We start from the raw sequence: 27,536 nt of genomic DNA, 5'->3' as shown, positions 1-27,536 counted from the left end.
CTATTGTAACAATATGTGTGGTATTATTATATGCAAAAATGATGAAAAACTATCATAACTGGCATGTGTTTATCTTATGTAGGGCTGGAATTACCAGCCCAGAGGTTTGGAGAGGCACACAGACAGCATTCTCGGTTGGGTATGTGATCAGTCATGTTTCATTGCACATTTTCCTGTTAAGATAAGCCAAAGTTGTTGTAATTTGAAGTTTAATCACTGTCATGTGTTGTCCTTCAGGCCTCAGTGCTGTGGTCTCTGTCTTACTACAGTTCTCCACTGCTCCTCTGTTATCTCTACAGAAAAGGTAAAACACAAATACAGCATCATATAACCGCAAAGCTATTTCTTGTGTGCTAAAATTTTAATTTGATTATCCAAAACGTCTAGTAATAAGAAGATGCACCAGTACACTTTTATGTTTGTTCTCATTTCCATTTAATTACTATGCCAATAAAATGCAAAAGACTGTGCATTTCTGCATGCAGATCGTATTGTTATTACATAAGCAGGTGTTGATTGGTTCGGTTCAGCAGGTGTAATCATATCATATGAGTCACAGGCTAATGCTCTCACAGCAGTGCTGTATGTATTTTTAGTCTGGTTCATAAGAGATTTCAAACCTGAGGAGCACTGATGTTCGGGTTGTGAATGAGCTGTGCTGTAGTTTAAGAACTAAATGAGCTCTTTTACATCATGATTAAGGTATGATCTTCTTGCATTTGAATAGCTGAATCAAAGATTGTGATATTATGTGCTGAATGAGGTAAATACAATGCAGTTTAAATACTGTATTTTAATTTTGAATCCAGTATGATGTAGTTATGTGATCGTGGTTGTACTGTAGTTGTATGTTCTATTGATATTCTGGCATTAATGGAGTGTATTGTGGTTAGAGAGTATGTTGAGTATGTTGTATTCTCTTGGACAAGAGAGTCTGTGCTTTACAAAGATGTGGTTAATGGCATTCTGTGATGATAACTGTTTAATTAAATGACAATCAAGCACTACTGAGGTGCAATTAGGTTACGATGCTAATAATGAAGTTACATAACAGATTATATCTACAGATTAGTTTAATTGTTTACCACTAATAACAAGATAAAGGATTTTTTTTCCCTGCTGCTCCAGGTGAGCCAGTCAGTGTTGCCAAGTCTGCGGTTTTCCCACGGAATTGGGCCGCTTTACCACTGCCATGGTTTGTTTTTAATGTCTGTGGGTTGAAGCGACCCTGAATAACATGATATTTAGCCCCCGGAATGCAATTTTAACCAGGAGACCCCCTCAGAAACTCAGTTGAGCTAGTTTTGAGTATCATTTGGGCGGGTTTTGTTGTGAAAACCTGGCAACCTTGGAGCCAGTATGTCCACCACAAACTGATAAATGTGTTTCTTGAAACCCAAGCATTCATGATATATTATTTATAAATCAGCTTCACTGTTTAAGAACGATACAAAAAAATGTTTGACCCCTTATACTTGGTGTTGCATTTTGGCTAAACATATAAAAATGTTGTCATTCATGTCTGTTCAAAGTTTCTTTAAATTTAAGCCTTTTACCATTACTAAACGTATGTTAATAATAATAATAAAAAAGTACCTTTGTACATAGTCAAAATTAAGTATTATTTAAGACTGATTTATATGTAGGCTGTGATGACACATCTATAATGTAAATCTATAAGAGCTATCACAACCACAAACATATTTGCTGGAAAATGATGGCATGTGATGATCTGATTTACTTTTACTTTTACTGTATGGAAGCCCGTTTCACTGAATTAAAACATTTAAAAAAAATTTTGCAAATTTTATCTCACAATTTGGACTTTTTTTTTTCAGAATTAAATGATATAAACTCGCTATTGTGAGTTATAAAGTCAGAATTGTGAGATATAAACTCGTAATAGCAAGAAATAAAATCTGTGAGTTATAAAGTTAGAATTAAGAGATATAAACGGGCAATTCTGTCTTTGCATTGCGTGACATAAACTCACAATTGCTAGTTATAAAGTCAAAATTGCAGGATATAAACTCGCAGTTGCGAGTTATAAAGTCAGAATTGTGGAATATAACTCGTGAGTGTGAGAAAGTCGGAATTGTGCGATATAAAGTCAAAATTGCAATATATAAACTCGCAATTACGAGTTACAAAGTCAGAATTATGAGATATAAACAGGCAATTCAGACTTTTTTCTCAGCATTGTGTAATATAAACTGCAAGTTATAAAGGCAGAATTGTGGGATATAACTCGCAACTGCGAGAAATAAAGTCAGAATTGTGAGTTATAAAGTCAGAATTGCAGGATATAAACTCACAATTGGGATAAAGATAAAGTTAGAATTGCAGAATATAAACTTGCAATTGCAAGAAATAAAGTCAGAATTGTGAGATATAAAGTCAGAATTGCAGGATATAAATTCACAATTGGGATTTAAAAAGTCAGAGTTGAGAGACACAAAGTCAGAATTGTAGGACATAGACTCGCAATTAGGATTTTTTTTCTCAGCATTGCGTGATAAAAACAATTAAAGTCGCAATTCTGAAATAAAGACAGGATTGTGAGATGAACTCGCAATTCTGACTTTTTTCACAGAATTGTGTGTTTGTATCTCGCAATTCTGACTTTTTTTTCCTCTGAATTGTGAAATATAAATTAATATAAAGTTTTTAGTTATAAAGTCCAGTTCTGAGGGGAAAAAAAGACTAATATTTTAAGTTATATCCCACTATTTTGACTTTATAACTCACAATTGTGAGTTATTTCAAATCAGAATTGCAAGTTTGTATCACGTAATTCTGAGAAAAAAGTCAGAGTTGAAAGTTTGTATCGCGTAATCCTGAGAAAGTCAAAATTGCGAGAAATAAAATCGGTATTGTAAGATAAAAAGTTGCAGTTACTGTTTTTAAAGTATGTCCGCCATTTAAACCATCTCAGAAAACCAATAATATCAGTTTGCATCTTTCACGCCAGTCCATTCTTATTGAGACTCGAGTAGTATTTATGAATGAATAATTAATAATGTGGTGAGGTATTGTGGGCTGTTGATCAGAGATGATTAATACTGATGTATGTTTATAGGGTACATCTGCAGCAGTAAGTTGGCTCCTGTCAGTCAGTATGTTGGCACAGCGCTGGTCTGTCTACTAGGAGTGGCCTGTCTGAGAGGTGACAATATTTTACTTTTATTGTATATTTATTAGTAATGTTTGTCTAATTTCCGTACCTTTTAAAATAATGTTTAATACAGCTGTAGGTTTAACATGATTTGTGCTTGTTTGTGTTTTTGCTACTGTGCTGTTGCTAGGTTGGGGACGCTGGAGAAACCCAGAGTACCTTCAGTTTATCACCATACTGGAGGAGACCAAGAAGAACAACACGCCTAGCAACAAGGTGAGACCGAAGCAGTGCCATAGGAACATTCCCATAGAGCTTTGCTTCAATAAATCCATTAAATGAATGTTGATTCTGTCCCATTTAGAAAAAAATTGCATGTTTTGACTTCGACTTCAAACACTGGCCTGTAGATTTCAGCTGGAAAGAAGTTAGTAGTCCGTAAGTAAAACCTGTTTCCCTCTTTCTCTTAATCTTTGAGTTTTAGAGGAGTTTGCTTTAATTAGGCGTCATTGGCTAACTCTTTGTGATGTTTTTGCACTTCCTCTGACTGCAGGAAGCTGTCTAAAGGTGGTGTGTCCCTGCTGAGGCCGGAGCCGAAACACAGAGGAGCAGCAGACAGTGTGCTAAATTCAGTTCGCACACTACCATGCCACATCTTAAGGTAAGTGAATTATAATACATTAAGGTAGATCACTGCAAATCTGTTACTGTTAGGATTGTACAAATACAGACTTTTGCAATCAAAATGATTCAACCCCTTCAGAGACTGCAGTACTAAAATTTGCATCTATAACAGTTTACTGGCTTTTTAAAAGTGATAATGTCAGTATATAATGTAATGTTTTTGATTTATAGGATTTTTGACGACACAGCTATGTCATGATTATTCAACCCCTATTCAACACTGCTGTTTTTAAGTCACTTATTTTTATGGTAGGGAACAAAATGTCTTAAAGGGGTCATCAGATGCCCATTTTCCACAAGTTCATATGATTCTTTAGGGTCTTAATGAAAAGTCTATAATATACTTTGGTTAAAAATTCACAATAGTAGTGTAAAAAACAGCCTTTTACCAAAATCAGCTCTGCAAAAACTCAACTCATTTTATTGCTTGGTCCCTTTAAATGCAAATGAGCTCTGCTCGCCCCGCCCCGCTCCTCTCTGCTGTGGGATTATAAGATGTAATGTTTACTTTAGCCGCGTTTAGTCGCATTTAGCACACTATTAAGCAGGGCCGTTTGCAAAGATGCATAAAAAAACCTTTATACTCACTTCTGCTGTGGGTGAAGCTGCATCAGGAACGATTTGAACTTACACAGAGGCATATGTCGATCGGGATCGGCACTTTCCTTTTAAAAATGAAAGTAACGTTAACACTCTGTGTCTTCAGCGGCTCAGATGTTGGGTTATTATGTGGGATATTACTTTTAAAGATTAAAAAAATACCACTGGGTGGATTTTAATCATTGTAGGGTGGTTGTGTACATAAACTGCCAACACACATTCATGTTCAAACAACATGTAAAAGTTAGTTTCGCATCCAATGACCCCTTTAAAACACAATTAAGCCTTTAGAAACTATAAAAAAACTGATTTAGCTTGAGCTGTTACGCATACATTTAGCCTATGCATGTGCTGACGTTGAGTAGCAAATATGGCAAAGTCAACAGAGCTCTCACAAAAGCTATAGAGAAGAAATTGTTTTATTATATTAGAAAGTCTAAGGCTATATGAAGATTTCCAAGACATTAAAAGTTCCTAGAGACTCAGCTGGCGGCCTTATTCCTTAGTTTAAAAATGTTTTGTACCAGAAAACCTTTGAGGGTGTTGAACAAAAAAAGCATAATATTGTAAAATGTTTGTTCAGAGCAACTGATAAAACCCTGCAACGTACAGCCAAAGACTTGCAAGATGACCTGACAAAAGGAGGAAAAAGATTTCAATGCAGTGTATAAGAAGAACACTTGTTGGGTCATCTTTCCCAATACCACAGATGACCATGAAGAACAAAAAGGTTGACTTGAACATGCTAAAATACATTTAAATAAACCTGTGTAGTTCCGGAAGAATGTTTTATGGAGTGATGTGTCCAAACTAGAACTTTTTGGATCTATGGATCAACGGTATGTCTGGTGCAAAAAAAGGCAAAGCTTATAAGCAAAAGAACATCATCTCCATCGTCAAACATGGAGGTGGATCAGTCCTGTTATGGGGGTGTTTTACTGTTGCAGGAAGTGGAAATCATGACTGTATGACATCATGGATTCTTTGAAATATCAGGCCATTTTGGCAAGAATTGTGATGCTTTTGGTGCAAAGACTGAAGCCAAGGATCAATGGACTTTCCTGCAGGACAAAAGTATACATCCAAATCTACTTATGCTTGGTTCAGGGATCAGTCATAGAATGTTCCTGAGTGGCCTGTTCATTCTCCAGATTTATCAGTGATCTGAAAGCTTTTTCAGGCAAGGAATGGGCCAAGATTGCAGTAGAGCGGTGACAGAAGCTTCTAAGGACTTCAAAAGCATTTATTGGTGCTTTTTTTTGCACCAAATTTGACTTTTGGGAGTTGAACAATTTTGAACGTAAACATTTAGAGCCAATTATATTTTTTTCATTATTCATCAACACATTCTCAGAATAACTCAAATGTGTATTAATACATTTTCTCTAATAGTGTACTGATGGCTTTGTTGAATTGTTTTCACAAAATGTTTTCTGGAGCAAGATGTCTTGCAGGTCAAGGGGGTTGTATAATTTCGATTGCAACTCTAGGTTTGGATTAGAGGTCACCAGTAGACCTCTCTTACATATACATGAGCAGTCTTGCAACATCATAGTTTCTCATACTGTATGTGTTTGTGTGTTCTGTGTAGTTATCTGATAGCACACTCATTCGGCCGGAGGATGCTGTACCCAGGCTCAGTCGGTCTGCTGCAGAAGGCCATGAGACCCATGTTACAGCAGGGCCAGGCCAGACTCGTAGAAGAGGTGACACACAAACACAACTACAAACCCATACTACAACACATTCAAAACATTTCGCAGGAAAACATGCAGCTTCTTACATTTTTGAAATCTCATGGTAATGAAGAAACCAATAAAATAAAATATCAGGGATTAAAAAAAAAGCAATTAAGAAATAAAATGGTAAATTATCTTGAATTTGAGTTTTTGAGTACAGTGTTTGTTGAAGAATTTTTTCCTACTCAGTATTTTTTGTCATAAAATTGCATTATATATGTAGGTTTCAGATGTGCTTGTATTGCCCAAAAAATCAATTAGAGATGAATTGTGTTTTTCCTTAAAGGGACAGTTCATCCAAAAATGAGAATCTGTCATTAATTACTCACCATGTTGTTCCAAACCTGTAAGACCTTTGTTCATCTTCCGAACACAAATTAAGATATTTTTGATAAAATCCGAGAGCTTTCCGACCCTGCATAGACAGCAACGCAACTGACACGTTCATGGGCCAGAAAGGTAGTAAGGACATTGTTACATTAGTCCATGTGACATCAGTGGTTCAACCATAATTTTATGAAGCTATGAGAATACTTTTTGTGCCCCAAGAATAACAATACCGCATCACACGCATGTGTCGAGGTACTCTCGTAAATGCCTGCTTTAGACTGATATGGAAGAGAAGAAATTGTTGAATAAAGTCGTTATTTTTGTTTTACTGTATATGGAAATTCATAGATTATTTGTGTGTTTTTGTTCAGTATGAGAGTCAGCGGAACAAACTGGTGGCTTGTGATGGGAATGAGATTGATACCATGTTTGTGGACCGGAGGAAAGATGGAGGACAAGCTGGAAAAACTCTGGTAAGAATGTGATTAGTGTGAAGTAAATGTGCTGCTAACAGAGCAGAAGAGACCATAAAAAAGGAAATAGAAAAAGACATATTACCTCTAGCCTTCCAATGCTGAAATAATGTCCATCACAGGTGATCTGCTGTGAGGGAAACGCAGGATTCTATGAAGTCGGCTGCATGAACACTCCACTGGAAGGTAAATGTGTTCGGCCTAATGTGTCTGTGTTATATGGTTGAAGACAAAAGTTTTCATACACCTTGCAGAATCTGCAAAATGTTAATTATTTGACCAAAAAAAAAGGATTAATGCAAAATGCAAGTACTGACCTGAATTTTTTTTAGTACTGACCTGAATAAGATTTTTCACATAAAAGACATTTACATATAGTCCACAAGAGAAAATAATAGTTGAATTTATAAAAGTTTCAAAAGGTTACAATACACTTGATTCTTAATACTGTGCTGTTACCTGAATAATCCACAGTGGTGTTTTTTGTTTTGTTTAGTGATAGTTTAGTGATTAAACTGCCTGCTGTTCTTCAGCAAAATCCTTCAGGTCCCACAAATCCTTTGGTTTTTCAGCATTTTTGTGTATTTGAACCCCTTCCAACAATGACTGTATGATTTTGAGATAAATCTTGTCACACTGAGGTCAACTGAGGCACTCATATGCAAATATTACAGAAGGTTCAAACACTCACTGATGCTTCAGAAGGAAAAACGATGCATTAAGAGCCAGGGGTGTAAACATTTGAACAGAACAAGCATGTGTACATTTTTCTTATTTAGCCTAAATATCTTTTTTTTTTTTTCATTTAGTACTGACTTTCAGAATAAAGCTACAGAAGATTGTGTTCCCCAGAAGACAAAATAAGTTACATTTACGTTTTCACCCCTCAGCTCTTGATTCCTTCTAAAGCATCAGTGAGTGTTTGAACCTTCTGTAATAGTTGCGTATGAGTCCCTCAGTTGTCATCAGTGTGAAAAGATAAATCTCAAAATCATACAGTGTCACTGTTAGAAAGGCTTCAAATACACAAAAATGCTAAAAAAACCAAAGCTTGGGGCCTGATGAGTTTTTCTGAAGAACAGTGGACAGTTTAACTGGTCAGCACAAACAAGGGACTCATGATGTTTATAATTAACATTTTGCAGATTCTGCAAGGTGTATGTAAACTTTTGACTTTAAACATTAAGATGCATGTCAAATTGTTTCCTTGTCTGCTTACAGGTGGATACTCGGTGTTGGGCTGGAATCACCCAGGGTTTGGCGGCAGTACAGTAAGACAACTGTTCCTCATATTAACCTTGCATAACAGCACACAATTAATGCAGTGCACACTATAGACACATTTCTATGTGTTTTATCTAAAATGTCAAATGTAAAATCTCTTCTGCTTTTTCAGGGAGTTCCATTTCCTCAAAACGAGGCCAATGCGATGGACGTCGTCATTCAGTTTGCTGTGCACAAACTGGGCTTCCAGTTGAGTGACATTATTGTGTACGCCTGGTCAATAGGGGGCTTCACAGGTAAACAATCCCACACCAGTAAACCAGCCAATCACAGATCAGAAAACATTGCTCATTTATTTTATTCAATAATGTGCTGCCTTATTTTAGCCAGTTGGGCTGTGATGTCCTATCCAGAGATCCGAGCTCTGGTTCTAGATGCCTCATTTGATGACCTTTTACCCCTTGCGCTCAAGGTCATGCCTGACAGCTGGAGTAAGTGGTTTATGCTTTACATCTCTACTCAGATTTCTAAAGAATGACCCACAATAAGAATTAATGATTGAATGTGTTTGTTTCCATTCTGTAGGACCACTGGTCACCCATACGGTGAGGCAGTACATGAATCTGAACAATGCTGATCAGCTTTGCAAGTTAGTCACATGATTTAATAGTAAAAACTAAATTAACAGCATGAGCTCTATCTAAATAGTTTGGCTCTCATTTCAGGTACCAGGGACCAGTGTTATTGATCAGAAGAACCAAAGATGAAATCATCACTACCACGTGAGCTATCCAGGACACAGATAAATTAGGGCTGGGCGATAATTCGATAACGATAATTATCACGATATAGTTTTTTTTTGTTTTTGTTTTTTTTCGATAAAACGATAATGACAGTTCGATAAGTGCTCGATAATGTTTACGCACTGTGCGTAACGCTGCGCAGGCATTTTGCAGCCTGCACTTCCGGATTAGTGATGGGATTTATGGCTCTTTGAGGGGATCCGGATCTTGGCGATCTTTTGGCTCTTTTTAAATATTTAGTCAGTTTTAAGAAGCCAGTTTGGGGGCATCTCAGTTTATCCTGGAAATAATCACTGGTAGGAATTATGAGGTGAGATTTGTAGTCAAATAATTAAATGTAGTTTGAATTATTCTGAAATATTGATATTACCTCATTTGTCATGTGTGGACTATATTCCATAGGGTTGCACAACATCCCTCTGCTTAGACAGTGGCATCACTATTTTGGATTCACCTTTAGTACAAAGTGTGTTGCTGCGTCCCAATTCGCATACTTATACTATGCCCTTAAAGTATGTACTCTTTTTGTGAAGAAAAAGTACATACTTTTGAGTATGTAGCAGAAAAGTAGGCAAGCTTTGGGACATACTACTTCGTCTGTTGCTTAGTTACCTAAATCCTGTCACTGTTTAAACTGCCTTGTCAGTTAATATCATCTACATTTCGTTTAATTTGATTTCCCACCGTATTAGAGAGAAATGAAGAGGCACATTCTTATTGAGTCTTTTATGCCGAGAACTTTGCTCGTGTTTGCATAATGATGCATTTAAAAGTTTATGACCAAACCTATCATTATAAAAGTTCATAATGTTGCTGCACATGAAATATACCATGGATAACATTATTTAAATACTATTTATTAGGTTACACATTGATTAGTTATCTCAAAAACCCCTTTCTCTACCTGTCCGTTGGTAGCGCGTATCCGCCATGTTTGTAGTTTTTTTTTTAAACAATTTTTATGCGTGTTTGTAGTTCTAATCGGATCCTCATTCACCGCGCAACGTGTTGTGGGCAATATTAGCCGTTAGAGTGTGCATTGATCCGCACTTCGAATTCTTAAAGGTGCAATGTGTAATATTTAAGATGATCTCTAGACAGAAATGCAATATAGTATACATAACTATGTTTTCAGGGGTGTATAAAGACCTTACTTAATGAACCATTATGTTTTTATTACCTTCGAATTATCAGTTTATATCTACATAGACCGCGGGTCCCCTCACATGGAAGTCGCCGTATTGTTTCTACAGTAGCCCTATATGGACAAACTGCTCTACAGATCGCGTTTCATCACTGTTGTTCTAGCGGAAAAACACTGACACAATGATGAACATGTAACTGTAATATTCACAATAACATTGTTTTATTGAATTATTAAGTAAATATAATTCCTTAATTTACGTTTTAAAAGAAACCTAATTACTCTTTGCTGTCTAAAACGACGACATCTCAATCCCGTGTGGGCCACCGTAGCTTCTGTAAAGGGAGGGGTGAGCGGTGGACGGGAGCCGTTGGTTGCAATTTACAATCTCACCACTAGATGCCGCAAAAATCTACACACTGCACCTTTAAGTTAAGTAGTAGACCATCTGGGAATAATTTGTGTGCATCTGTGTGAAACACGCATAGGAAAAAAGAACGACAGAAAGAACGACTCCCCCCCAGCCGCGACTCGGCTCCCATCGTTCATGTTTATGAGCCGTTCAAAAGAATCGGTTCGTTCGCGAACGTCACAACTCTATTCCGGATGCCGCATGCAGTATTTAGTTTACAGCCACATGACTCTAGTGCAACCATTTCACTCGCATTTGCGACTAAAAGTTAGTACGTGCGACTGTAAAAAATATTTAGGAGCACCATGTGCGACTGACCCGATCAGCATATTTGTGTTTGCGCTCAGCGGAGATTTAAAGGTTTCTACGTGTTTTTGCAACATTGAGTAATGTATCACAGACAGATCTCACAAATCCTTTCATAAAGTATAGAGAGAGTGTAAGTAAGAGACTGATTGTGCAGTAAAGAGAGCGTCGTTGTTTATAATAGAGCTTTGTCATATGGCGAACTAAGATGAGTGACAGCTTTTAATAATTTTAAGGTGGTTTGTAAATGAGATATTGATCTAATACAGCAGTTAAATAAACAAGAAGTTATTATTAAGTGACTTACATTGACTGACTACAACACTATATGCCTGATTTTGCTTTATTTCGTCGTCAAAAGTAATCTGAAACAAGTCACAACTGCGCGCATCTCCATTCAAACACAGCGGTGTTTAGTTTATGAATGAAACGTGCGTTTTTAAACGAATCTAGTGAAATGATTCAATTTCCCATTCATAACGATAGTCACTCGCTTTATTCCCGAATGAACCATCCGTTCAAACGAATCAAATGACTGATATGATTCAGTAACTAAATCAGTGCCTTGCCGCCACCTGCTGGCAGATCTGTTCAGTTATTTAAATCTTTAATATTTCTGTTTTCAAACGTTTATATTATAGATTTTACATTAATCTCAACATGAATTTATGATTGTGACTGCACTCACCTCTGAGCCTCATTAAACATATGAAAAGGCAAAAAACAAAATTTCCCTGTTTTTTTAATAAAGAGTTTCGATTATTGTTTAGAATGTGCTCCTAAAATTTTGACTGCTCCTAAATTTAAGTTAGGAACACAAGTGCTCCTAGCAAGAAAAGTAAGTGTAGAGCCCTGAGCCATTATTATTATTTTATTTATATTGTCAGACAGCTAAAACATTTTACAAAATGTGTTAAATCAGCTGCACAAAGGGATTGGCATGCTGAAAAGATTTGTCTATTCTTATTTTTGTTGAATGATAAATATACTTAAAAATCACTTTAACTCTGCATTTACAGTCAGAGCCATGTTACAAGTGTTGTATCATTTTACAGTTCTTATTTTTATAAAAACGTTTTATATATTCTACCTCAATTGATTATTGTTAGGAAAGTATTCGTCCTGTTCTGACAATAAACCATAAATAATAATTAACTGTCGAGAGTAAAAATCTGCCTTTAAAATTGATAGATATAATTATAAAGATTTGACATTTATCGTGGTAATTATCGATATCGACTGATATGAAAAAAATTATCGTGATAATTTTTTTTGCCATATCGCCCAGCTCTAAGATAAATCATGTTTGTGGAGGCAAACGGAAATTGTTGTTGATCTTGACATGGCTGTGTTCTGTTTTGTTTGATACAGGGGTCCAGAGGATATCATGTCTAACAGAGGGAATGATCTGTTGCTCAAACTACTCCAGTACAGGTCAGACACAATTCACACAGACTGATTAATCTGGTTCTGCTCTATCGATTTGTTTCATCTCTCTTTCTGTGTCTCTCAGGTATCCTAAGGTCATGACAGAGGATGCTATCAGGGCAGTCAGGCAGTGGCTCGCAGCAGGGACACCGATTGAAGAGGGTGTGATTTTATAGTTAATTATTTTTTATAATATCTTATTTATATTACTTATTTGAAACTGTCATTGTCTGCCACCAGATAGGCCCCGCCCACAAAAAATATCATCACTGTTTGCAAACACCGGATTGGTCTATGAAATATTTTAGTTTATTTTTAACTATTTTAACAGGGCTTTTCAAAATGGGTTCCAAGCAATGGAAAAGTGAAAGGAAAGTGATTAAATTAAGTTTGAATGTACAGAATTCTGACATTATGGTTTCATTCTGCTTTGTGAAGATGGGTCAGAAATCTTTAATAATTATAGAATAATTATTCTGTTGACAGGGTATCTGCAGGATTTTGTAATCAAATGTAAGACTTTTTAAGACCTGGACAAATAAACTGAATAGTGTATGAGTGTTACAGGGCAGTGTTCAGGTAGCATATTGAATTGTAAATGGACTGTAAAAAAAAGTTCAGATACAGGGTTTCACAAAAACAAAGTTTTAAAAGATGATTAAACCATATTTAAGAGAAGAGATGTTATACAGTAAATTCAGTTTTTATGACTGGATTCCGTGATGCTGTTTGCATTTTCCACATCTAATGTAAACTGTACATCAAACAATATAGCTCATTTGGGCATAATATTCATTTAAGCAAGTTTGAAAACACCTCAATTTCAATCTTGGACATAGCACTGGTTATGAATACCTTAATATGAAAAGAATTGTGACGTAAACTTTATCAGACAGAATTTCTGTTTGGGTTTGTTCTCTGTTTTGGCTTTATTAAAAGAATGTTTAAAAGTGACTAATTTTTCCTCTATTCCTTAGAATCGGTGTACACCGGCTATGAGGTAGATGATGATTGGTGCTTGTCTGTGCTGCAGTCCTATCAGACAGACAGAGAGACCCTGTTCCCCTGGAGTGTTGGTACGTGCTTCATACACAGTAGCCATGCGCACATCCAGAATGAGTTGGTGTGATAGAAACGAGGACATTCAACAGTGATTTCCATTGCTGTAGCTACAGTTTACACTTAAAACAAACAATTGACTGTTGGTGATCTGATCTCCCGTCTTTTGTTTCAGGTGAAGACATGACACTCGAGGGCAGAAGGCAGCTTGCTTTATTTTTGGTATGTTACAAAAGTATCAGAGCATACCCAGTAAATAAAAATGTCTCTTTCTCTCTCTCTCTCTCTCTCTCTATATATATATGTGACCCTGGACCACAAAACCAGTCATAAGGTTAAATTTATAAAAAAAAAACTGAGATTTATACATCATATGAAAGCTCAATAAATAAGCTTTCTATTGATGTATAGTTTGTTAGGATAGGACAATATTTGGCTGAGATACATCTATTTGAAATCATAAATCTGAAGATGCAAAAAAAATCAAAAAGACTGAGAAAATCACCTTTAAAGTTGTCCAAATTAGGTTCTTAACAATGCATATTACAAATCAAAAATTATATTTTGATATGTTTACAGAAGGAATTTTACAAAAAATCTTCATGGAACATGAACTTTACTTAATTTCTTAATGATTTTTGGCACCCCAGCGACTTAAGACTGGTTTTGTGGTCCAGGGTCACATATATTATATGTATATATATATTTTCTGACCTAAAGTTACTTTTATGCAACCAATTATTATTTTTGACTGGAAATGACACAGGCTTCTCCCAAAAGATAAGACAATGTACAAGAGGCTTCACTGTAGAAAAAAAAATTTCTCAGACAGCTTGTATTTTCATTTAAACAAAAAGTTGCAAGTCCAAAATTATTCATACCCTTTGCAAACCGTCACAGTCAATGGGAAAATCCAAAGTTCTATACCATTCCAAATAGTCTGCCAAGCTGTTTTAAAGCATCCTAATTACCCTGATTCATTGGGAACAGCTGTTTTAATCAACTCAACAGGTGAAAAACAGAAGCTCTCTGCTGTTGGTTTGTGGACAGTCATGGCTAAGACAAAGGAGCTCACTGAGGACCTGCGGCTGCGCATTGTGGCTGTTCACAAGTCAGGAAAGGGCTATAAGACTATATCTAAATGTTTTGAAGTTCCAGTGGCTACAGTCCAAAGTATTATTTAAAAATACAAGACGTTCCGCACTGTGAAAAATCTGAGGATGTGGTCGGAAGCCAAAAGTGACACCTGTGCTGGCCAGGAGGATAGTGAGAGAGGTAAAAAAGAATCAAATCACAGGAAATGGCACCATGAAAAAGGAGCAATACATCCAAATTCTCAACAACAACAACATCAGGCAGTCAGCACGTCCCAAACGAACCAAAACACACAGCAAAAGTGGTGAAGAAATGGCAGACAAAAACATTAACGTTTTGCAGTGGCCCAGTCAGAGTTCTGACTTAAATCCAATTGAGAATCTGTGGAGGGAGCTAAAGATCAGGGTGATGGCAAGGAGACCCTCCAACCTGAAAGAGTTGGAGCTCATCGCTAAAGATGAATGGGCAAAAATACCAGTGGAGACATGCAAAAAGCAGGTCAGCAATTATAGGAAGGGTTTGATTGCTGTAATACCCAATAAAGGCTTTTCTATTGATTATTGAGAAGGGTGTGAATAATTTTGGACATGCCACTTTTTGTTCAAATGTAAATAAAAGATGAGTAATATTTTTTTCCACAATCATGCCTCTTGTACATTGCCTCTGCATCATTTCTAATCAAAAAAAAACTTGCTGGTTGAATAAAAATAATACAAATTTGCCAGGGGTATGAATAATTTCAGGCTTGACTGCGTGTATGTATGTATATATATATATACAGTAGTCAACATTCGAAGTGGATCAAAAAAGTTAATCAAAAGTTGTCCTAAGATAAGAATGGGTATTCTTTTTGGTTTTAGGACAAATTTGATGAAAGGTTTTGATCCACTTCGAATGTTGACTACTGTATATATATATATATAAATTCATTAATCTAACAGGACATTCTTCTCTCTCTCTCTCAGGCACGAAAGTATATGCGAAACTTTGAGACGACACACTGCACTCCACTCCCTATTACTGAATTCAGGCCTCCCTGGAAACTGTAGAGAGCTAATATGACTAACAGGAAGAGAGCACTGGAGGTCAGAGGTCGAAGGGAATCACACACCGGTACTTTTTGAGTCAGTGCTGTGGGGCGGCAGGGAGGCGTTTAGAACTAGTCATTTGTCTAAATGTGACAGGGTTAGTCATTTATGTTTGTTTCGCATGGTTTGATAGTTTCTTGGTTGTGTTCCGCCTCCATCGCAGTGAAAATGAAGATCGGAAAAGTGTCGATGCTCAGGTTTGTCGTCACTGTTGTGATGTTTGTTTCTTTTGAAAGACTCTCAGTGACAGGACTCAAAGATCTCTTGCCTCTTTCTCAATCTGTGTTTATTTTTATCCTCTCTATTTTGTGGAGCACTGTAATTATTATGAACAAATCGTATCGTAAACTAATGGTCTGAATGTTATATTGCATATGAATATTAAATAAAACCAGGGGGTACTTTTTTTGTGGTTTCTTTAAGTCTTTAATCATGTCATTATTTGTGGTTGACACAAAATAAAAGTTTCTTATTTGAAAACTAAATTAAAATGGTATTGTTTCTTGAAAATGTGAACAAGCATTGCTGAAGTCAAAAGTTTTTATACAGCTTTCAGAATCTGCAAAATGTTAATTATTTTACCAAAATAGGAGGGATTGTACAAAATGCATGTTATTTTTTTTAGTACTGACCTGAATAAGATTTTTCACATAAAATACATTTACATATAGTCCACAAGAGAAAATAATAGATGAATTAATATAAATAACACCGTTTAAATGTTTTTTGGTTTTTCAGCATTTTTGTGTATTTGAACCCTTTCCAACCATGACTGTATGGTTTTGAGATCCATCTTTTCACACTGAGGACAACTGAGGGACTCATATGCAACTATTACAGAAGGGTCAAACGATCACTGATGCTTCAGAAGGACAATGCATTAAGAGCGAAATTGAAAAATTTTAGAATTTGAAGATCAGGTTAAATTTAACTTTTGTATTCTGGGAAACATGTAAATATCTTCTGTACCTTCTGAAGGGCAGTACTAAAAAACAAATATGATATTTAGGCAAAATAAGAAAAATGGACATCTTCATTCTGTTCAAAAGTTTTCACCCCTGGCTCTTAATGCATGTTTTTTTTTTCATTCTGAAGCATCAGTGAGTGTTTGAACCTCCTGTAATAGTTGCATATGAGTTGTCCTCAGCGTGAAAAGAAGATCTCAAAATACAGTTGTTGTTGGAAAGAGGTTCAAATACACACTGTTCAGGACAAACAAGGAACTCATGAGGAACTGTGACTAAACAAACAAAAAAATAGGTGAACAAGGTCATTTTTATAAATTCAATTATTTTCTTGTGTGGACTATATGTACATGTCTTGTGTGAAATATCTTAATCAAATAAAAAATAAATAACATGCATTTTGTATGATCTCTCTTATTTTAGTAAAATAATTAACATTTTGCAGATTCAGCAAGGTGTATGTAAACTTTTGGCTTCAACTGTATTTATATTAATAATGCTAACCTGTAAACAGATTTATATACACGTGTGTGGGTTAGTGACTTCATAATACAGTGAAACAAAAGACAAAATCTATAAATTTCCACCTAAGGTTGATGTTTAATCAAGCTTCCCCACATTATTATTAAGTAGGCAGGACTGACATACATTAGACAGAGAGACCAAAAGCATCTGAATGGAAAAGAATCATAAATGATAGAAAAATAGAAGATTAAGAGTCGTTACATCATCTTTCTGAAGTTCTCAATGGCTTCCTTCACTTTCTGCAGTTCTGTTTCATTCTGCCTCAGCTGGAAAGAAAAAAAAAAATAGCACTTTTCTTCAAGACAAGCAACGGCAGAAAACTATAATTTAACACCATTTTCTCAGACAAATTGCTTCCACTCAATCCTACTTACCTTCTCAGCATCTGCCTCCTGCACTTTAACAGGAACTTTCTCTTTGTAGTCGTTCTTAGCCATCATTTCCTTCACCTTCTCCATCTGTTTCTCCAGCTCTCCTTGTTTTGCTGCAAGTTTAGTGACCTCCTTTTCCAAGTCAATCAAACCCTGATTCATAGGAAAGGATTTAAAAACACAGAACACAGGATTTACGGTCACAGAAAGCTCAGATGTGATGCTGTAGGAGGGCGAAATGAATTCTTGACACCAAGCCAAACTAGACGATTGGCTGTTGAGAACGTGTTGATGTTATTTTTAGAGAATCATATTTAAATTCACTTTATCTTCTCATTTCCGGTTGGTTAATGATGTGTTTGGCAGCTGTGGTGGGATTATGACAATCAGAATAAAGTAAAAATCCTTTCTTATCATGCAACAACATTCTTAAGATTTTACCTTCAGCATGAGGTGAACAGTGCATTTATCTGAGGCGATGGCCACCGCACAGCCTTGTGGGATAGTGCTGTCGCCCCCTACCACCGGATAAATAGCCTGAGAGTAAGACAGTGTCTGGATTTGAAGACTGTATGTCTGGACCAGAGCAGCAGTATCAGCATCTATGCACTGCAGATAACCTGAGACAGAGAGAGAAAAGAAGAGAAGAGAAGTTCTTAGCGATGCATATTACTAAATAAAAATTAGGTTTATCTTCATGGAAAATGATCTTTACTTAATTTCCTAATGATTTTTGGCATTAAAAAAATATATGATTTTGACCCATACATTTCAAATAAATGCAGCCTTGATGAGCATAAGTAACTTCTTTAAAAAACACACACACACACACACACATTAAAAACTTTTGAACAACAGTGTACATGGCCAATATTAAAATTCTACACTACTTTGGGTCACCATACTTGACAATACGTCACGACTTTCACTTTTCACTAAAGTGGTAAATACAGGTGGAAAGTGTTATTTTTATGTGCCATACTTCCTGCTGGTGGCGCTATGCCTATAACTGAATATTGGCATGCAGATGTTTTCAGGCCAGCACTTTTATCAAACATGAAGTTTGGTGCAGATAGAACATGGTATGCTTGAGTTAGTGTAAAACGTGACACATTCTGCTGCCAACAGGTGGCGCTATGATTATATCTGAATAATGGCCTTCAGATGTCTTCAGGCCAGGACTCATATTGAACATGTTAAGTTTGGGGCAGATCGGACATTGTATGGCTGAGCTTAAACATATGGAAGCCCGTTTCCGCCACTGAATTAAAAAAAAAATAAATAAAACATTGCGACTTTTTATCTCGCAATTCTTTTTTCTCAGAATTGCGAGATATAAAGTCGCAATTGCGAGATATAAAGTCAGAATTGCGAGACATAAAGTCAGAATTGCAAGATATAAAGTCGCAATTGCGAGATATAAAGTCAGAATTGCGAGATATAAAGTCAGAATTGCAAGATATAAAGTCAGAATTCTGAGATATAAACTCGCAATTGCGAGAAAAAAAGTCAGAATTCTGAGATATAAACTCGCAATTTGGATGACTTTAATGTAACTGCAAATCGAAATAAGAGCAAAAATGAATTAAAGACATATTATATAAAAATTATAATACGTCTAATAATCATACCTTATTGTTATTATTATTATTTAGTTTTGTTTGAGAAACAGAAAAACGAAAATTAAGCTTGATTTTTCGTATTTTTGGTCGTGGGTAAAACAAGAGCTTGTTGCTTTAATATTTGTTTAACATGCATGGGCGGCCTTGATACTTAGTCTGATTATATATAAATTTTATATTATTACATTACTTACGAGAAAGACTGTACACTACCTCTTGTTGGATTTATACGAATTAAATAAACACAATTTGTTTCCTATTGTTTTATTGAAGTAGACCTTTCAAGCTGTCTATAGACATAAGTTGCGACAGCACACCCTGTATTTTTACAAAAGCATTTTGTAACGTTGTGTTGTTATTGTGGAAGTCCATAAAATAAAGAAGACATTTATATTTATTTATCGCGCCAGCGCCGCCAACCGAGAAGTGCAGTGTTGCGCATTATATGAGATGTATATTTGCAAGAAATATAGCCAACTATTATGAAGAAACGTTATTGTGACTAATTTGCAGAGCGGTACATCAGATGAACATTTATTCTGCATGATGGTACAGACAGTAAAGATGAAAAATTAACAAAAAATCCGAAAATTCTGGCTTAATTTTTTTCCCATTTTAAGACAGAACGAAATCATCATCATCATCATCATCATCATCATCATAATACAATCAAATCGTTTGTCATTTCTCTTTTTTTTTCTCTTTCGGTTAGTATTTGGATTTGCTGTTAGTTATATCCTCTGGGTCTGAGTGCAGTTATTGTAGACAGATTAATCCTAATAAACATGCTGCTACAACTGAAACCATTACATTAAAATACTTAAAACAGTGTATTTCTATAACTTCAGCAGCGTGCAGATCCTCCTTTATGTCAGGACTGTGGCGAAGACAGCGCGGACAATCATATCGTTTTTATGACATATGTCGTTTTAACAAGACAAGGTCTCCGTTTCCTATTGTGCTTTGCCAGAGTGTCACAAATGAACAGAAACAAAAGTCAGAATTGCGAGATATAAAGTCGCAATTGCGAATTCTGACTTTTTTTCTCGCAATTACGAGTTTATATCTCAGAATTCTGACTTTATATCTCGCAATTCTGACTTTATATCTCGCAATTAAAAAAGTCAGAATTGCAAGTTTTTATCTCGCAATTCTGAGAAAAAAAGTCGCAATATTTTTTTTTTATTATTCAGTGGTGGAAACGGGCTTCCATATAAACAACAACTTTTTCCATGGTGAAACATTCAATTTTGTCAGGCCGCCACGGACAAGCCCTCCAACGAAAACTCAAGATCTTTCAAATTTAACATCGCAAAGGCCTTTAGAGTAGACTAACCAAATATAATGTTGATGTCATTAAATTACTAGGAGTAGTTAGTTACAGTGTAAAACATATCACTTCCTGATGCCAGCAGGTGGCGCTATGACTATAACTGAATATGGGCATGTAGATGTCTTCAGGTAAGGAATCTTATCAAACATGAAGTTTAGGGCAGATCAGCCAATGTATGCCTGAGTTATAACAACTTCCGGTTTCATGGCGAAAAATCTAAGTTTCTCAGGTCGCTACGGACACGCTCTTCAATGAAAACTCAAGATCTTCACAATTTAATGTCACGAAGGTCTTTAGATTAGACTGAACAAATATTGTTAATCTGAAAAAAATTGTCTTGGGAGTTTAGTAAAATACAACGCCTGAAAATGGCAAAACAGCACAATACCTGCTAAGAAAATTAAAAATAAACTTCCTGTTGGGTTTGGGACTTCATACTGGGAGACTTTTTTGTAGGTATTGGTGTGTTGCATGTGTCAACCAAATTTTGTACATGTACGTGAAATGTAGCTCGAGGGGCACTTCATTAAAATTATATAGGTGGTGCTATTGAGTCACTTTGACACACCCACATCTGAAACCCATATCAGATGTAAATTTTCACCACTTTTAGTGCGTGTGCAAAATTTTCTGAGCAAAAAAATGCAATTCCAATAGGGTCCTCGCACCATCAGTGCTTGGGACCTAAATAAATTTAAAAAAAAAAATCAACGCAGACTAAAAAAAAAAAAAGCCTAGTATCAGATGACAACAGAGTTAATTTTGACAGGCATTTTTGATTTAGTCTTTATCTTGAGACGAAAATGCTTAATAGTCTTAGTCAGATGTTAGTCATTTCAGTCTTTCAAACTTTTAGGCTGTATCTGAAATCGCCCCCTATACCCTATTCACTATTCCCTACATTAGTCCACTCGTACAGTTCACTTGAAGGAGTGAATGAAAACGAGTGAGTGAATTCGGACACTAAGTGCACCGGAAGGACTGCCGCTTTTGTATAGCATTGCTAACTGTTTAACTGTTTAACAATCATTTAAAACGGACAGTTCGAGTAGTAAGATTAAAGGATTTATCTTGAACTATGTCAAGGAGTTTACGTATAAACCCTGGTTAAACAATTTAATAATCAATTTACAACTGTGTTGTACGCTGTATTACGCAGTGGACGAGCACGTTGTAAAATGAACGGACGGATGATTCAGCTGCGGGCGCCATCGTCTGGCGAGACGCGGGAATTCAGTCGGTGCGCAACTCTCGCAGTGCATTATGGGTTATCTCTAGCTGTTGAGCGTTAATCGGTTGTACACTCGTTTTTGCGGTGCATTGTGGGATTGAATGAGTGCACTCGGGAACGTCCACTATGGTTTCGAACACCACTTAAAATGGCTGTCCCCTCAAATAGTGCCCTATTTGAGGGTATAGGGGGCGATTTCGGATACAGCCTTAGTCTAGTTTTAGTTGACGAAAAGTAATTGCATTTTTGTCAACTTTTAGTCATTACTTTTAGTCAAGCTGCACTTAACAACATTTATTCTGGTAGCAATGTTATAGTCTTCAAACAAAAATAGTCATAAATTCTTCTCTCTTTAGACCAAATCAATTAAACTTATAAGAAATTTGACTCAAGGATTGAATTTGAAAAGACTGAATCAAATGATGCCAATTTTTACTTCTGGGTAGAGATACAAATTAAACCAATTTTTCAGGTAGAGTAGGTTTACTTAACATGTATACATATATTTAACATCTTTTGTTGGTTAACATTAAATGACATAAGCATTCAATTAGGAATGCTGTCCCTTTAAGACGAAAGGCATGCATGTAATACTAACACACATTCAGTTTTCATCCACCGGTTTACGTTCACTTAAGCCATGTGAACTTAAGTGAAGCCATAACCGACTGCATTTACAATGCGATAGACATTTGGACTACTGTGTGTATTTGAGCACTGAGAACTTATCGTGCTCTGTATGAAAACTGAAGAAGTAGAGCATATGTGCGAGAGAGCACTTCTATCAGCATGATTACACCTATCACACCTTCACTTATTTTTACGTTAATTGACAACGGATTGTGACTCTCTATCACTAATCCTTCGGGTGGTGGGGCCACTGCGGCTGTCATACTGAGACTAGATATACAAACGCCCCTTATGATCTAATGATTGGGATGCACATTTTGGAAGACAAGACAGTTAACTTAGCCTATAGGATGTATTTTGAATGTCTGGTAGTCTTCAAATAACATTCTAGTCCCGTCTTGTCTTGTTAACGAAGATGTGGCATCAATTTTGGCATAGTTTTTATCATCAGATATTGGTTTTAGCTCATCAACGTCTAGTCTTCGTCACAGAAAAAAAATTTGTTTACGAATATTTTTCGTCATCGTCATGATCGACGAAATTAACACTGGATGACAACCTACAAATATTGGACTCATTTCTTTTTTTATAACCATCCAGCATTGGATTTGGATCAGTCACATTAGACCGATTCTCAATTTGTTTAAAACAGTCAGTATAAGTACCAATATTGACCCAGGTTTCGGATCAGTGCAACCCTATTTGCATCTATTCAGTTTGAAATGAGTGTGCAGTGTACTGTGTGACATCTCACAGTCAGCGCGGGTCTTGGTCAGGTTGTAATCGGCCCTGAGAGATCGGATGGTTTTGACCACAGACATGACAAACTCCATCTGACGATCCATGTCCTCGCTGTGCCAACAGAACTACAAACAAACAAACAAACAAACAAACAAACCCATTTAAAACAGAAACTATTACAGAATAACTTTTCATCGTTTCAAAGGTTATTTTTATTCTGGTCACCTTCACATTCTACTAGATTGCCACAATGAATGATAAAACATGATCCAGGATAAAACTCTCAAAAGAACTCATAATAATGGAACAAAAGACTATATCATAACTAATAAACTGGTTTTATTTTTTTCATTTTGGCTGGTTCTCTGTGGGATTTTCCCCTTCTTACCAGACAATTCTTGTTATTGGATTCAAGTCTTAATCATCAAGTAGATAGTCGAGGTGTGTGGGCGACATCATGAACGCAACACTGTCCTGACTTTTTGCTGACTAAACACTCAAATCCACCTGACATTTCATTGGCTGAGATAAAGCACATGGATTTTCTGCCAACACCATGATGACTGCATCCTGTGTCTTGACATTCTTTATCAGAATAGAACATTTGTACCAGCCTACACACTGCCATTATCCTTGACCTCTGCTTACCTCTGATGTTTCTGGATAAGGTGTGACAGAGATGCTGGGAGGGCTGTTCTGAGCCGGTCTTCTTGGCAACCGCTGGAAGAGCTCTTCAGTCACAAAAGGCATGAGGGGAGACAGGAGACGGAGTCCCACATCCAAACAGGTGTAGAGAGTCTGTCTGCAGATGTCCGCCTGCTTTTGTCCCTCTGAGTCCGTCCTGCTCATCACCGGCTTCACACTCTCCTACAAGACCAGAAAAAAAAAAAAACAAGTCTTAAAGTTAACAAACAGGTTACAAGAAATTGTTAAAGTCGTTATTTTTTGTTTGCTCACAAAAAGTATTCTCATAGCTTTTTAAAATTACGGTTGAACTATGGACTATTTTATCAATGTCCTTACTAACTTTCTGGGCCATGAATATGTTAGTTGCATTGACCAAAAATATCTCGGATTTCATCAAAAACATTTTAATTTGTGTTCTGAAGATGAACGAAGGTCTTACGGATTTGGTACGACATGAGGGTGACTAATTAATGACAGAATTTTCATTTTTGGTTGAACTATCCCTTTAAGAAGTGTGTGCACTCACAAAATTAAATATACAAATGAAAAGGTCAAAAGTAAATGTGTGTATTTATTACCAGATAGACATCGCAGAGCTCATACAGCCAGAAATTGTAGATGGAAGTGGTGATTGCCGGAAAATCGTAGGCCTGAAATCCAGCATCACACAGCGCTACTGCGGCGCTAAGACGGGACAGAATCCAGCGGTCAGACACGCTCTCGCTGCCGCACAACTGAGAGACACAGAATCATATGTTCAGATATAAACAGAGAGAGAAATCAGTCCACAATACACCACATAGAGTATGTTTTTGCAAGTACTGAACATAGCTAGCATGTCCTGACACATCGTCCATCTATCTATCACTTCCTCCTGTCCATCCTTCTCACCTGAGCTTTCTCCCAGGGCACAAATCCCTCTCCCAGAGTCTTCATTGCAAACTTTACTGCATTCCACAGCTTGTTACAGAAATGCCTGTATCCCAGAATCCTGTTCACATCCAGATTAATGTCACGGCCTGGGAGACAAAAAAAAAAAAAAGTACATATGACCTTATAAACATACCTTAAATGATCTTCAATGCTTTGTTTGTAAAGTACAATATTAAATTCATAATATTTCTGCTTTTTGCTATTTATCTAAAATAATATTATGTAAACTTCTATTTGTGTATTACTGTAACGGACAAGAATCTGAATCTGCAAAATGTTTATTATTTACAGCTGATTCACAGTGGTTTTTTTTTTCTTTAGTGACAGTTGTTGATGAGTCCCTTGTTTGTCCTTAACAGTTAAACTGCCCACTGTTCTTCAGAAAAGTCCTTCACGTCCCACAGATTTTTTGGTTGTTCAGCACTTTTCAGCATTCAGTGTATATGAACCCTTTCCAACAATGACTGTGTGATTTTGAGATCCATCTTTTCATACGGAGGACAACTGAGGGACTCATGCAACGATTACAGAAGGTTCAACACTCACTGATGGTGTAAACTTTTGAATTTAATGAGAATTTTTCTTATAATACCTAAATATCATTTTTTTTTTCATTTAGTACTGTCATTCAGAAGCTACAGAGAATACTTAAATGTTCCACAAAAGACAAAACAAGTTAAATTTAACCTGATCATCAAAATCAACAAGTTTTCACAATGCTTCAATGCTTTTTCCTTCTGAAGCATCAGTGAGCATTTGAACCTTCTGTAATAGTTGAATATGATTCCCTCAAATTTTTCTGAAGAACAGCAGGCAGTTTAACTGTTCAGGACCAACAACTCATGAAAAACTATCACTAAAAAAAAAAAAAAAAAAAAAAAAAAAAAAAAAAAACATCTGTGGATCATTCAGGTAACAACACAGTATCAAGAATCAAGTGTATGAAAACTTTTGAGGGTCATTTTTATATGCAAACTATTATTTTCTCTTGTGGACTATATGTAAACGTCCTCTATGTGAAATATCATATTCAGGTCAGTAGTAAATAAAAAAATAACAAAACATTAACATTTTGATTATTTTTTTTATTTTTACCTTGACTGGTGTAAGCACACAGAGCAAATCTGAGCGCATCAGTCCCGCATTCTGGAATTCCACTGGGATAGTCGGACTTCTACAGAGCAGACAAATACACAAACAGAATGTCATAGTAAAGCATAGTATCAGCTAAAGGTACACAAGAGATTTCAAGAAATCTCAAGAAACTCGTTTATACCTGTCCCTGTTTGGCCTTCTCAACCTCCAGAGGGTCTAGATTGCTGTCCACTAGCTGAGCATGAAGACCCTACACAAATACACACACACACACACACACACACAAAGCTCAAATTCATTTTCACGCAATAAAACCTTATGTAGCCTTATGTAGTTATGTGGTGGTTTAGTTACCTCCAGTGTAATGCCAGTGATGACGTCCAGAGGGTCAATGACATTACCTAGAGACTTGCTCATTTTCCTGCCATGGGCATCCCGTACCACTGCATGCAGGTATACCTGGACAAACACATCAGATTTTAGACCGTAAGCTACGAAACACAAGTTAGCCTGGCTTTGATTGCAATGACACAGCTCGATACATGAGAACAAGTTCAGCAGTCCCAGGAGCTCCAAAAATAATATAATATAGAAGAATACAAACGCACCTCTTTGAAAGGTAGTTTTCCAGTGAGCTTGAGGCCCATCATGACCATACGAGCCACCCAGAAGAACAGGATATCATGGCCCGTCTCTAACAGTGTGCCAGGGTAGAAGACTCTTAGATCCTCTGACTAACAGACAAATATTGCAAATTGACACAATCAGTAAGTCTAGGTATTGAAAATATGACATAATATGACATACTGTCAAGATATGGACCCCTACCACAAAGAAACCAGGCTTTCTCACTTACTGTACATTGTAATATAATGCTTATATAACCAAAATATAAAATTAGGAATGTAGTTAGAATATTTTTTAATCGATCTATCTACCCATCACCTACCCACACATTTACCTACCTACCTACCAAAATATATAAAATACATTGCAGTGCAGTGGTTGTATAATAAAAATTAAATCAATTAAAAATAAATATATCATTTAAAAAAATCTATATCATATATCTGAAAAATGTACAATTAATCAATCACAGTAAAAAAGAAAAAACAATTTAGTGTTGTCAAATAGATTAATCACAATTAATTGCATCCGAAATAAAAGACTGTGCTTACATAATGTGTTTGTGTATATTTATACTGTATGCATATATAAAAACACACAGATACATATATATATTTAAGCTATACTGAAATGCATATATATATATATATATATATATATATATATATATGTATATGTACAGGGGTTGGACAAAAAAACTGAAACACCTGGTTTTAGACCACAGTTAGTATGGTGTTGGGCCTCCTTTTTTTGGCCAATAGAGCATTTCGTCTTTGGAATTGTCATATACAAGTCCTGCACAGTTGCCAAAGGCATTTTGAGCCATTCTCCTCTTGCAGATCAGGGGTCAGGTCACTACATGATACTGGTGTAGGAAAATGTTATCTGACTCGCTCCTCCAAAACACCCCAAAGTGGCACAATAATATTCAGATCTGGTGACTATGCATGCCATGGGAGATGTCCAACTTCACTTTTCTTGTTCATAAGACCACTCTGTGGGGTTGGACAATGAAACTGAAACACTGGCCAATATAATGTTGGAGGTTCATGGCTATATTTTTGCAGCCTGGTGGCCAATCTTCACTGACTGCACATTCCACCAGTAAGAACAGGTGTGAACGTTGACTATGTGCACCCAATGGTTCAGACATTGTACTCTGAAGGTGGTACCATGTATCAGGATGATAATGCACCAGTACACACAGCAAGACAGGTGACAGAGTGGTCTGATGAACAAGAAAAGTGAAGTTGGACATCTCCCATGGCATGCATAG

At 36.3% G+C, this 27,536-nt stretch overlaps 2 protein-coding genes across 2 annotated transcripts in view; one reads left to right on the top strand and one right to left on the bottom strand.

Moving 5' to 3' along the window:
- LOC141343196 (phosphatidylserine lipase ABHD16A-like) overlaps positions 1-15,906 on the top strand; it is a 29,679-nt gene extending 13,773 nt beyond the window's left edge. Inside the window, exons 8-26 of the mRNA XM_073847798.1 lie at positions 83-139; positions 238-304; positions 3,080-3,166; positions 3,306-3,391; positions 3,480-3,553; positions 3,669-3,776; positions 5,991-6,105; positions 6,840-6,941; positions 7,064-7,127; positions 8,163-8,212; positions 8,338-8,461; positions 8,552-8,656; positions 8,751-8,814; positions 8,891-8,947; positions 12,202-12,264; positions 12,344-12,420; positions 13,236-13,334; positions 13,493-13,539; positions 15,378-15,906. Coding sequence (XP_073703899.1) covers positions 83-139; positions 238-304; positions 3,080-3,166; positions 3,306-3,391; positions 3,480-3,553; positions 3,669-3,776; positions 5,991-6,105; positions 6,840-6,941; positions 7,064-7,127; positions 8,163-8,212; positions 8,338-8,461; positions 8,552-8,656; positions 8,751-8,814; positions 8,891-8,947; positions 12,202-12,264; positions 12,344-12,420; positions 13,236-13,334; positions 13,493-13,539; positions 15,378-15,461 — 1,530 coding nt within the window. The 3' untranslated portion in view covers positions 15,462-15,906. The remainder of the gene's footprint in view (positions 1-82; positions 140-237; positions 305-3,079; positions 3,167-3,305; positions 3,392-3,479; positions 3,554-3,668; positions 3,777-5,990; positions 6,106-6,839; positions 6,942-7,063; positions 7,128-8,162; positions 8,213-8,337; positions 8,462-8,551; positions 8,657-8,750; positions 8,815-8,890; positions 8,948-12,201; positions 12,265-12,343; positions 12,421-13,235; positions 13,335-13,492; positions 13,540-15,377) is intronic.
- The window catches only part of vars1 (valyl-tRNA synthetase 1), a 15,880-nt gene continuing 3,720 nt past the window's right edge, over positions 15,377-27,536 (bottom strand). The window contains exons 2-12 of the mRNA XM_073847796.1: positions 26,242-26,367; positions 25,988-26,092; positions 25,815-25,883; positions 25,634-25,712; positions 24,497-24,624; positions 24,184-24,339; positions 23,567-23,785; positions 22,932-23,043; positions 17,803-17,981; positions 17,365-17,514; positions 15,377-17,256 (exon numbers count right to left, since the gene is read on the bottom strand). Coding sequence (XP_073703897.1) covers positions 17,188-17,256; positions 17,365-17,514; positions 17,803-17,981; positions 22,932-23,043; positions 23,567-23,785; positions 24,184-24,339; positions 24,497-24,624; positions 25,634-25,712; positions 25,815-25,883; positions 25,988-26,092; positions 26,242-26,367 — 1,392 coding nt within the window. The 3' untranslated portion in view covers positions 15,377-17,187. The remainder of the gene's footprint in view (positions 17,257-17,364; positions 17,515-17,802; positions 17,982-22,931; positions 23,044-23,566; positions 23,786-24,183; positions 24,340-24,496; positions 24,625-25,633; positions 25,713-25,814; positions 25,884-25,987; positions 26,093-26,241; positions 26,368-27,536) is intronic.

Source organism: Garra rufa, chromosome 9 (assembly GCF_049309525.1).
Source record: "Garra rufa chromosome 9, GarRuf1.0, whole genome shotgun sequence".
NCBI classification, from domain to species: Eukaryota; Metazoa; Chordata; class Actinopteri; order Cypriniformes; family Cyprinidae; genus Garra; species Garra rufa.
The sequence above is the reverse complement of the archived record's forward strand: the minus strand, read 5'-3'. Positions and strand labels throughout refer to the sequence as shown.